This window comes from Nyctibius grandis, chromosome 3, assembly GCF_013368605.1.
Source record: "Nyctibius grandis isolate bNycGra1 chromosome 3, bNycGra1.pri, whole genome shotgun sequence".
In the NCBI taxonomy this organism is placed as follows: domain Eukaryota; kingdom Metazoa; phylum Chordata; class Aves; order Nyctibiiformes; family Nyctibiidae; genus Nyctibius; species Nyctibius grandis.
In genome coordinates, this window is record NC_090660.1 from 42,485,956 (window position 1) to 42,497,997 (window position 12,042).

At 41.8% G+C, this 12,042-nt stretch overlaps 1 protein-coding gene across 2 annotated transcripts in view; it reads right to left on the reverse strand.

The window, feature by feature from the left end:
• Positions 1–9,789: 9,789 nt before the first annotated feature.
• Positions 9,790–12,042, reverse strand: part of ELP2 (elongator acetyltransferase complex subunit 2) — a 47,903-nt gene continuing 45,650 nt past the window's right edge. For both annotated transcript variants that reach the window (XM_068395934.1, XM_068395932.1), the window contains one exon: positions 9,790–11,083. In XM_068395934.1, the coding sequence (XP_068252035.1) occupies positions 10,927–11,083 (157 nt within the window). In that variant the 3' untranslated portion in view covers positions 9,790–10,926. The remainder of the gene's footprint in view (positions 11,084–12,042) is intronic.

A 12,042-nucleotide genomic window follows, 5' to 3' on the forward strand; every position in this document is an offset into this window, starting at 1 on the left:
GAAATACGGTGCAAGGATATTTAACTAGTAGGAAGGGGGCTCTTTTGCTTTCAAAAGCAGCGTAGCCACCTGGTCAGAGCAATGTCTGCGTTCACAGAAGGTGTTAAAATCTTCAGCCCTCAGTCTCAGGCTTGCATTGCCACCACAGAGTCAAGTGCACGCAAAAGAACATTGTAGGAAAGGGACATTATAAGGCTTGTTTAAAGAAGAAACCATTATAGACTTGGACTTCATAGGGAAGGAAACTGTACAATAGACTTTAGACTAGTCTATTGTAAGGAGACCATGTGTACCAATCCAGTTTTGGGTCCTCCAATACAGAAAAGATGTTGTTAAACTGCAGCAAGTGCAGCGGAGGGCCACGAAGATGGTGAGGGAGCTGGAGCAGTTGCTCTGTGAGGGAAGGCAGAGGGACAGGGCTGGTTCAGCCTGGGGAAGAGAGGGCTTTGGGGGCACCTAGTAGCAGCCTTCTGGTACCTAGAAAGCCATGAAGAAGACGGAGCCCTGCTCTTCACAGTGGTGTGTTGCAGGAAGATGGGAGAGAGGGCATAAGCTGAAACAAGAGAAGTTCAGAGCTGATGTAAGAAGAAACTTTTTCACCGTGAAGACAGCAGTGAAACAGGTTGCTCAGAGAGGGTGTGCAGTCTCCATCCTTCAAGATTTTCAGGACCAGACTGGATGAAGCTCTGAGCAGCCTGGTCGGATCTCATATCTGACCCTGCCTGGAGCAGAATTTTGGACTAGAGACTTCCTGAGGTCCCTTCCAATTTTAATAATCCCGTGATCCTATTGGTCTGGGAACAACAATCTGGTTTTATTTCAGTTAACAAAAGCTCTGTGCTAACAATTTTCAGTACTACTAACTTATGGAAATGCACTCTTGAGCAATTAATGGGAACTGCAGAACTTCACATCCTAGACATAACTCCTGTTTTGAGCTGCTATAATACTTTTTACATGATAAAACATAGCCAAATTCTTTTTGATGGGTAGAAAAAGTTGAAGCTGTCCTTTGCCTAGTAGTAGCTAACCAAAAACACCATTTGCACCTTTTTATTGGCTTTACCAGCCTACATTTTGTGTAGCTATAAATATAGAGGCAGTCTACCAGCCAGAATCAATACTCACCAGCTGTAGGGAGCTCCCACCTCAACTAATCCCAATGGGCTTAGTGAACTGGAACTGTTACTGAAGGCACAGCAACTTTTGTGATACAGAGAGAGACTCTATGCACACACCGAAGCACAAGTTTGACCAAAGCACCCGTGGTAAGTTCCTACGTTGCACCTTCAGTGCCTGCGTGGGTCAGGCAGACCCACCCTGAAGAGCCACACAGAGTAAACCGCAGGCATCTCAGGCACTTCCCTGCACTGCAGCTTTTTCAGCCTCCCTGGCTGAACCTCTTCTGCAGAGAACAAGAAACGTGTGGCACAGCACAGTGCTCCTTGCAGACAGCGAAGACTTGCAGTATCCAGAGAACTGATAGGCGACTGCCCTGTGTAGGACTGCCTGCCACATCAAAGCGAAGAGCTTAAACAGCAGAAATCTCCAAAGCTCTAAAAAATGTCTGTAGAATAAAAATGTTCCTCCTCTCCAAGAGGAACATCTTGATACAAAAACTCCTGGGATGGAGACTCTCCAAGATTACGAAACAGAAAGGCAAACGTAACAATTGCTGTCTTGAAAAGCGGTAGGAGAGCTTCACTTGGGGAGACTGCAGTCCATTCATTTTTGTAGAGGATAAAAATTCCCCCCAGTGGCAGGCAGACAACCTGTGCTTTAGCGGGGGAGGGAGGGTATGCTGCTTACACATACGCCAGCAATTCGCTGTCAGCGAAAAAAGAGGTAATGAGACTGGACAGCCTGTGTAAATACCAAAAGCCAGCAAAGGAAGAATCAGACACCACAGAAGGCAAAAGAGAAAATACCAAGAGGTGGTTACACTTCATATGTATAAACTGTCTTAGGATCGTGTATTAAAAAGCATAGGATTATCTTACAAGAACAACAGGAAGAGAGAAGAGGATGTTGAGAAAATAAGGATTGATTATATGAGGATTTAGGGGCCTGCAAGAAAGGAGTATGGAATAAGAAGGCAAAATGTCTTCTTAGAAGAAGAGTGGGTGAGTAAAGAGAGAAAAGGCTTAGAAAAAACCCACAAGATCAGGCATCCTTGTTCACACAAGCTCTTGATTCGAGGGGAAATAGCTCCCCTGCAGTAAAAATTCTGGTTGCTGCATCCCTTGTTATTTCAGTTGGGAGAAGCTGGAGTCTATATAAGGGTGACGCTACCATAACATGGCAATTACCTCAGGCATAACACCTCCCCTCCTCTCGTCTGTGCAGCAGTAATGTTGGCTGAATCACACAAACACCAAGCACATGGAGCAGTTCTCTTAAGAGGACTTCAAGTCCAGGTCATGCCTGGTTGGTACAGCTACCCCAGCGTACTGGAGCTAGCCCCGTTATTATGTTATGGCATCAGGCTTTGTCATATGCGCAACCCTAAATTCCTTCCAGAAAGAGCAAGAGATCGCTTTTAGTTTTATTATTGCATTACAGCATAGATGAGTTACTGCAGAAAATAAAATGATGATGCTAGCAAAGTTTGAAAATGCCATTGATCACAAACTACTTGAATAGAGTCACCAGAGCTGGTCACACGAGGTAAGAGCAGGAGCTGTGCTTGAGTGTGAGTATCAGGGACTGGCAAAGGGAGCCCACAGCCCTCCAGGCTTTCTACCAGAAAAGGCAGAAGCAGGATAAGGGGCAACTGGTGGTTGACACGCGCACGAAGGGAGCCTCTGGCTGGGGAAGAGGAGTGTCTGAAGGAAGGTCCCACAACTGTACGAGGATGTTCCAGTACACAGGGCAAAACTGGGAATGGTTGGAGGGTCAAGGGCTGGGAAAGTCAGGGGGTAAAGATGCTGCCCTGCCACCTCAAAATTACCACTGTACATCCTTGTCACGGTTTAAAGCTGGGCCGGCTATTAAACCTGTGGCAGATGCTCTCTGTTATCCCCCTCCCGTCCCCCCAAAGGGAAAGGGAAAGGGAGAGAGACTTCTGGGTTGGGAAGTTAAAACAGTTTTAATAAACTATAATAATAGAAAGGAGTATAATAATAATAATAGAAATAATCAAATATATACAAATATATATACAAAACCAAGATCGAGCTCCCCTGAAGTCAGCCACGTCACCACCGGCACTGCAGGGCAGGCTCCGGGAAGGCCCAGGCTGGGCCTAGCGACGGTCGAGAGCTGGATTCAGGGATGCACGGATCGGGATCGGGGGCAGCAGGAAAACAGACGGAGTCCTCCTTGGACACCGGCCATAGCAGAAAGAGAGCGAGACCCTCATGATCCCCCCGCTTTATACCGAGAATGACGTGTGTGGGATGGAATACCCTCGTTGGTCAATTTTGGGTCACCTGCCCTGTCTGCTCCCCACTGCAGCTGCGACCCCCTTCAGCTCTTCACTCATAAGCAGAGAGGAATTCAGCAGTGACCTTGGTTTCTCTAAGACTAAGTACAGCAAGAGCCTTACTGCACAACATCCCTACCGGTGCCTCAGCGATAACTACAAACTTCGAGCGTTATCAGTCCTAGAAGCGGACACTGTCTGCAAAACATGCAGTTAGTTTCAGAAAGTGCAGTTACTTAAAGGAGACTTAGCTGAAAGTAAAAATCACTGAAAGGAAAATCGGCCTGGTTTAGGCCAAACCAGGACAATCCTGATAAAGCACTGCTCATAAAATAGCAGTAGTAGAGCATTGCTAATCTGTGCTCAAGAACTCCCACCTCCAACAGCTTCCTAATGCACTAAAGGCAAATTCTGATTTTTGTACTGTCAGAGATTTTGTCTCATCCTTTGTACAGCTCCAGATGCTCCTTAAAACAGAGAAAGCAATATTTTTGCTGTCCATTTCAGTTATTTTAAAGTTTTCTTATTTGCAACAGCCACTTCTTTAAAGTGAGATTCGAGCCTAAATGAGGACACAGCTGTTTCCTCCTCGTCTGTCATCTCTGCAATCGCGGCAATCGGCAGTGAGCCTCGGAGCATTCTCATTTCTTCCCGTCAAATATTTGGGAAAACAGAGATTACTCATAGTTGCCAAAGTGATGTTTTCAATAGCTGAGAGCTCAATAATTGACTTCCTTGAAGTTTTCACCAGCTTCTAGTTACTTCTGGAGTCCTAGCCCATAAGACAGATGACAGCAGAAGAATATACTATTTTTTTTTTTGTTAAGGCTTAGCATAACATGGAGCCTGTTCCTTCTTTCCCATTTCATATCTGAAAAATGGGCACAATCGATAGCTCGCCGCTGGCAGCAGAGTTTAGAGATCCTGCCACGTGGAGCCCAGGCAGGTGTTCCCATTACTGCCTGTCAGCATCTCTCATCTTCCCAGTTTACACAAGCAGCTCCTTTTGTCCTCCAGGTCCCAGTGCACTCCACAGCATCCTCACCACTAAAGTCAGTGTTCACACGCCTTTTTGGTCCAACAGACTTGAGGATGCCTACATTTTAGCTGATAGAATCAAATAAACATTTGATTTTGGTTATAGATCTCAGATTATAAACAAGACCCACGCCATTTCTTGCTTTCTCTTTCAGAGATGCCTCTATTGTAGGACAAGAAAAATCCTACTCCTTCAAGTCTGACTACATAAACCAGCTTGTTCATATCCTCGGCCACAAAGTCTCTTCAGAACAAGCATAAAGCCAGTAAAATACTTTTGATAATGTGCATCCAAAATATTGATGGGATGGCTTTACCTCAAATATATCAAAAGGTATTAGAAAATTTTTTGCAAAACTTTCCTTTACTCCATCAGTGTTTTCAACTCCATTCTCAATGGCACTGTACAATGAGCAGAGAATTTGAGAGTGCTATGTACACTGCCAACAGCTCATTTCTTAAAGCATTTCAGACTAGTCCAAAGGACTAAACATTAGAAGAAAGTGTAATACTAATGTTTTATAATCAGTAAAAAACTAAAATTTTGTTTTCAGTTATTTACTTGACTAGTCTCAAGTCTCTCAAGTTTTGATCTTTAAATAATTCTAGAGCTTCACTTTCAGTAGCAGAAGATGCATCAGGGTTCTTACATGTTCACTAAAACAAAGGAAAAAGTCTCAGAGAAACTACAAATTGCATTCTCCTTCTGTCTTTCCTGTATACTAGCTCTTTAAACTTACAGATTAAAGTCTGTAAACATCTTTGCTCTGTGTTAAATGGACTTTTTTTGGTCCACATAAAGATGTCAGAACTGAGATTTCCCCCCGCAGAACATGATGCTTTCCTTCCTAACGGTGTGTTTTCTAGGTGGTCTTTAATGGGACACCTTGGAGAGGCTAATGGCACCATCTTATTTCCATTGCCTTTGAATCAGGTAGGGGGGATAAAGCAGCAATATAACTTTCCAACAAAAATTTGAGTGGGAATAAACCACTATGGTGTGTAGTATTCGAAAGCAGATGCCACCGAGATTCAGACTGATGATTACAGGCTTCTGAAATATATTTATGGCTATAGTTGAAACAGAAAGATGCAACAGCTCATATTTGAAAGTGAAAAAAAAAATTTGGAAACTTACCCACCAACTGCAGTGTAGGAAGCAATTTGCTTCCTGGAACTGGGATTTTGGGATAAAAGCTGATACCACTATTGTGGTATTTTCCAATAGCAACCATATGGACAAAACAATAAACTGGTTTTAAAGATAGGTGTTCTGTGTTGTTTTTGTCTTGGTCTCATGCAAGCTTTACATCTATTGGTGAAGACCATCATAAAAAAAAGACAATTAAAGCATCAATTGCATAGGTGCAAAATATGAGGTGAGTGTTGGCATTTTGTCAGAGCTTTAGTTACATATTTGTAAACTGGGTTTAGGTTTTTACCCTGGTCTCTTAAGAGTACACCAATCTTGTCAGTTTACACACATGGACACACATCCTTATGAGTTATTTTAATCAACTGGATCATTTCAGCCCACACCTGTCTGAAAGCTAGAGTGTTCAAAGGTAAAAATCCACAGATTTTATAGGCTTAGAAGAGAAGAAAAAAAACCTCCATAAGTGCCTAGACAAGAAGCTGCACCTTGAGCTCACATGCTAGAGATGCAATTCCACACATGAAAGCTGTAAGAAGTAACTAATCACAGGAAAACTAATGAAAACTCACAATCAGCAAAGCGCCTAAATCTGTGGGAAACAAGGTCTCATCTGCGTCAGTGCTTATGGCAACATTTAATTAAACGTATGCTATTTATTTCAGTAAAGCGTTTGACACGGTCTCCCACAGCATCCTCGCAGCTAAACTGGGGAAGTGTGGTCTGGATGATCGGGTAGTGAGGTGGATTGGGAACTGGCTGAAGGAAAGAAGCCAGAGAGTGGTGGTCAATGGGACTGAGTCCAGTTGGAGGCCTGTGTCTAGCGGAGTCCCTCAAGGGTTGGTACTGGGACCAGTACTATTCAATATATTCATTAATGACTTGGATGAGGGAATAGAGTGCGCTGTCAGCAAGTTCGCTGATGACACAAAACTGGGAGGAGTGGCTGACGCACCGGAAGGCTGCGCAGCCATTCAGAGGGACCTAGACAGGCTGGAGAGTTGGGCAGGGAGAAATTTAATGAAATATAACAAGGGCAAGTGTAGAGTCCTACATCTGGGCAAGAACAACCCCTTGTAAAAGTACAAGTTGGGGACAGACCTGTTGGAGACCAGCGTAGGGGAAAGGGACCTGGGGGTCCTAGTGGACAACAGGATGACCATGAGCCAGCAGTGTGCCCTTGTGGCCAAGAAGGCCAATGGCATCCTGGGGTGTATTAGAAGGGGTGTGGTTAGCAGGTCGAGAGAGGTTCTCCTCCCCCTCTACTCTGCCCTGGTGAGGCCGCATCTGGAATATTGTGTCCAGTTCTGGGCCCCTCAGTTCAAGAAGGACAGGGAACTGCTAGAGAGAGTCCAGCGCAGAGCCATGAAGATGATTAAGGGGGTGGAACATCTCCCTTATGAGGAGAGGCTGAGGGAGCTGGGTCTCTTTAGTTAAGAGGAGAGGAGACTGAGGGGTGACCTCATTAATGTTTATACATATGTAAAGGGCAAGTGTCATGAGGATGGAGCCAGGCTCTTCTCAGTGACATCCCTTGACAGGACAAGGGGCAATGGGTGCAAGCTGGAACACAGGAGGTTCCACATAAATATGAGGAAAAAACTTCTTTACGGTGAGGGTGACCGAACACTGGAACAGGCTGCCCAGAGAGGTTGTGGAGTCTCCTTCTCTGGAGACATTCAAAACCCGCCTGGACACGTTCCTGTGTGATATGGTCTAGGTAATCCTGCTCCGGCAGGGGGATTGGACTAGATGACCTTTCGAGGTCCCTTCCAATCCCTAACATTCTGTGATTCTGTGATTCTGTGATTTAGTGCTAAGGTACACGAGCACATACGTCAGTCAGCCCACGGTACTTCATAAAGTAGCACTAGAGGGCTGCAGAGGCACTAAGCAGCTTAGGTCTCTAAACCTGCACAGATCCAGTTCTGCACATTTTGGATGCAAAGGTTGTTAAAAAAACTGGACAGTAAACTGCGAATAGGACTAAGGAGAGCCTCAGTTAAAAAGGGATGCTGCATCAGCTTTGTATCCTGCTAGATCACAGAGGTTAAAAAATAAACACACTACCCTTGTCCAAACTGATAACAGAAATGAAGAAATTCAGAAATACGTAATACTACTGGAGTTAGAAATTCATGCAGAGGATCAGGCTGCTCTAGATGGGTGCGTTTTGACATGGACCATTTGCCTCTGGGCTTTCATCACATGAATACTTACACCTTACCTTAGGTTTGGCAGGAGAGGGCAGTGCAAAGATGGGACCATCACGATTCCAGACAGCAAGTTTTTACCCCTGACCGTTGGACATATCTTACATCACGTTGTTAAGTGAAAGCAAACACAGTATCAGAGGCTGTGTCATGAAAAGACACTCCTAAGACTGGAGTTGGCAGGGCTTATTTGACAGTCTCAAAGATAGATGGGAAGAAATAAATAAGATTACACTTAACTTTTCTATTGTATGACATTGAACTATTTACTATAAAGAGGGTGATACAAGCAACTTGCAAAGTATAGAGGCTAACTCCATCTCCAAAATACACGTGAGTGACGTTAGTTTTCATGTAAGGGAGGTCATGAAAAATAATCACATTTATAGAGGGGAAAAAAAAAAAAAGGATGGGTAGAAACAGAGAGGCATGGCACTTCACAAGAGAGAAGAGCAATGACAGAGCACCAAGGAAGCATAGAAGAAAATGTAGAAATAAAAATGGATACATATAGCAGTCAGACATCTTGGTAGGTGAACAGTACTACAGTCAGGTCATTCAGTTAAATATGACTGAAGCTACATTTTTTTTTTTTTAATTATTAAATAGTAACTGAATTTATGCACTATTTTTAATGAATTAGAGTCTCTCTGAGTAAGTATATACAAAAGAAAAGCACATGGAAGAAAATAAAAGCAATAGCCATTCAGTGGACAAAACCAACAGCAGATTCCTTCACCTAAAAACCTAATGAAGACAGTTTTCATTTTGGGGAAAAAAACAAAAAAGACATACAGCAAGAAGGCACTTGATTCCAGCAGTATTTATCAAACCAATAAAACAAGAATAATGACGTAGAATGAATATAGTAAATGTCTGGCAAATTCTTGCTTTTCTCCATTTTTTAAAACAAAGACACCAAATTAAAGAGAAAACATTTTGAAGGGACTTTTAAAATAATCTTAAAGGGTACTATTTTGCTGGTAAAAGAACTCTGTTCTTCATTAGGCAGCCAACGCTACCCCTAGAATTATTGCTATAATTACACTGATTTTTCCTTGGTATCACACTTACATTGATCCAAATAATTTTCTGATATTAGTTGAGATAATGAAATCAGTATCTGACTTGTTACCCTGATGCCGATTTACATGTTGGTTTGAAAAGACTTTAGTGGATTTACTGAGAAGATAAAGGCGTATGTAAAAGTCACAGCCGCTAAATGCATAGTAAAGTGATATGTGAACAAAGGTAACATCATACATAAAAAAAAATATTAATCATCTGTCAAGGTGTCTCTTGACAACCTCTAACTTAATTGAAAATAAAGTGTCTATTACAAACATTTAGACCTGGGAGATGCCCAGACTAATCTGATGTATTTGAAGTTGGAACAATGAGGTATATTTTTCAATGTGATTGAGTCACAAAAATCCCAGGGGTAATGGGACGGATTACTAAATCCCATAATAGCTGATGCTTGTTTAATGACAGCATTTCACAAAATAAAACAGAGGGACAAAATGACATTTCACTTTTGCTTACAAGCAAGAGTGGCTGCATGGCAAGATGTACTAGTATTGGAAAGTATTACCCAATATTATCATAAAATCGTAGGTAAGATACCAAATTACAATTGCAACACAGAGTAAAGTTACACTTTTGGCAACTTTTTGAAGCCTCATGAGTGATAAGTTATGACTTGCTTTTTCCAGGATACAGTCTATGGTTGTTTAAAAATTCCTGGACAAGTGAAATACACTACTCAAGTGCTTAAAGCACACATGTAAGGAAAGCACAAGTAAAATGTAGCAAAGCATCTTTATTAAGAAGTTGGGGTTTTATCCCCTAACACATTTTAAAGAATGATTTTTTTTTAAATGCTGAAAAACAGAATTGAAAATAAAAAGCTAAAATATAAAAAACTTTAAAACAAACTACAATTATTCTGAAAATAACTTGGCCCATTCTGAATGAACTGTATTCTTTAGCTAAAGATGTAACACAGTAAAAAGTTAAGCACAACACCAATTATTTCTGCACTACCAGTTTGGGTAGCAATTGGTTCTGGAACAAAAATAATTTCACTGCCAAAGTTAAAATGATTTCTAATTAGATTTTGGAATTGGAGACAGACCTGCTGAGGTCTATTATCATTCTATTTAAATTACAAGACAATCAGACAAATAAGTTAACTGGTTCAACTTCTCACCAGAATAGATAAGCAGCACTCAGAAGTCAGCAAGAGTCCACAGGTAGTATAAGGAATGGCCGCCACCTTTCAGCTCCAGCCTACTGGTATTTGTAAGCTTTTCCAGCCCAAACCATAGAGGACAGCCCTCAAGCAGAGTAAGAGGTGGCTCTTCTATAGCCTTCTGCTCACAGGTACACAGGGGAGATACCAGAAGATTTAAGTGGTCTGTGAGTTAGGCTTTAAGCCCCACACGACCAAGCAGCATGAGCCCAGCACTCTGCACAGCAGAAGAAAGAGGAATATAGACAGGGAAAACAAACAAGCAGGCCTGTCCCAAGCTTGCAGACACAAACCAGTCCTTCTTAAAGTAAGGAGTTTCAAGACTTGGATCAGGGCTGTAATACACATTCAGAAGGCAATCAGAGAAAACTGTATATTTAACTCTGATCTCTGGTTAACTGCATGTGCTTAAACACACAGTGTCAGCACTGGCAGGTCAACTGACAGTTGAGTTTAACAGGAAAGAAGAGTTCAAAACAATTCAGTACTCCACTTGCAATCCCGAACACAGAAGAACCCAAGTACTGGCAGCTTCCCACCTACCCTCGGAATCACAGTGAACAAAGCCGTCTCATTATCCTTCTCCCATGCCCTACCCCACCTCCCACCCCTCAGTTCCAGGTTATTCACCAACCAAAACATATAAAATACTTCATATTCCTGGAACTGCAGAATTAGAAAAATATTTGACATTTCAAACTACCACAAAAGTTGCTTTAATAATTTACATGTCAGATGATTCACTTTCCACAGCAAAAAAACAGAAAATTCAACAATCAAAATGGCTAAAGGCTGAAATAAAATCTTGTGAATCTGTTTTGCACAGACAGGTCTGCTGTCTTTGCTAAAGAGCAAATCTGTTGACATTGAATATCTTAACACAGTAATCAGCTCCACAACTTGCAAGCTGCAACCACTCGCTGCTGTTCTGATCATTATGTCCAGCTCTGCCCGCATGATGTCTCCAACATAAGCGTTTCACAGCAAGAGCATGACTTTGGCTGCAACAAGAAGAAATACATACATAACTGCAAAATGTCAAACACAGCTGGGCATGTGAATGTAAACATCAACATTTATATAATTGGTACTCTTCTTTTAACACTACCAACTGAGGAAAAACTGACTTGTGACAAATGGCAGCTATTAAGTTCTTAAAATAAGTAGGGCCATTAACACTAATTACATTTTATCCTCTCACTCATCAATAATTTAAACAGCTATTGATTTCAAGTTTTACCACATTAAGCTGCAGGTCTAGCATCTCAGTTACTGAGATATGACAGATTTCTGGCTTTTAGCCTGTGATTTCCTGTTATCTGGTGTCTCTCTCCAATTCACTTAAGCACACACATGCCAAAGTCACCATCAACTTTCATTTCTGGTACTACCAGTGCCAGTACGTGAAGGAAGAACCTACTTGGAGAGTGCTCCAAGTGAAATATTCAAAGTCTTTCTGCAGAGGGTTTCTCTAGCTGTCACTGCAGCAGCACCACACACAGGTTGCCATTCCTTTGGCTTCTACTAGAAGCTGCTCTTAAAAAAACTTGCTGTAATCCACTCCAAAATGTTTTGCTGATGTATACAGACAGTGGTTCTCTTCAGTGTTTTCTGTCATCTTATTTTATGGCTAAAGGTTATAAAGCTTTTTTTTTTTTTTTTTTAAGTGGGGCCAACAAAGGGTAATACTTCTCAAAGCATTTGCATAGCATGAAGTATTAATCCCTCACACACACACACACACACTTCGTTTTCATTGGGGTTTGTTGGTTTTTAATAAATGTAAATAACCAATAGTTTTAGTTCCAGGTTTTGCTTAAAGACATCTTTAGACTTTCAGGGATCAGCCTTTTCCTAAAAGCATAACAATTTTTTATTATATACAAATAATCCAGTTTTGTATCATTTTATAAGAACAGAACTCCAGCACTATTAGTCTCAAGGATAGTATTTCCTTGCT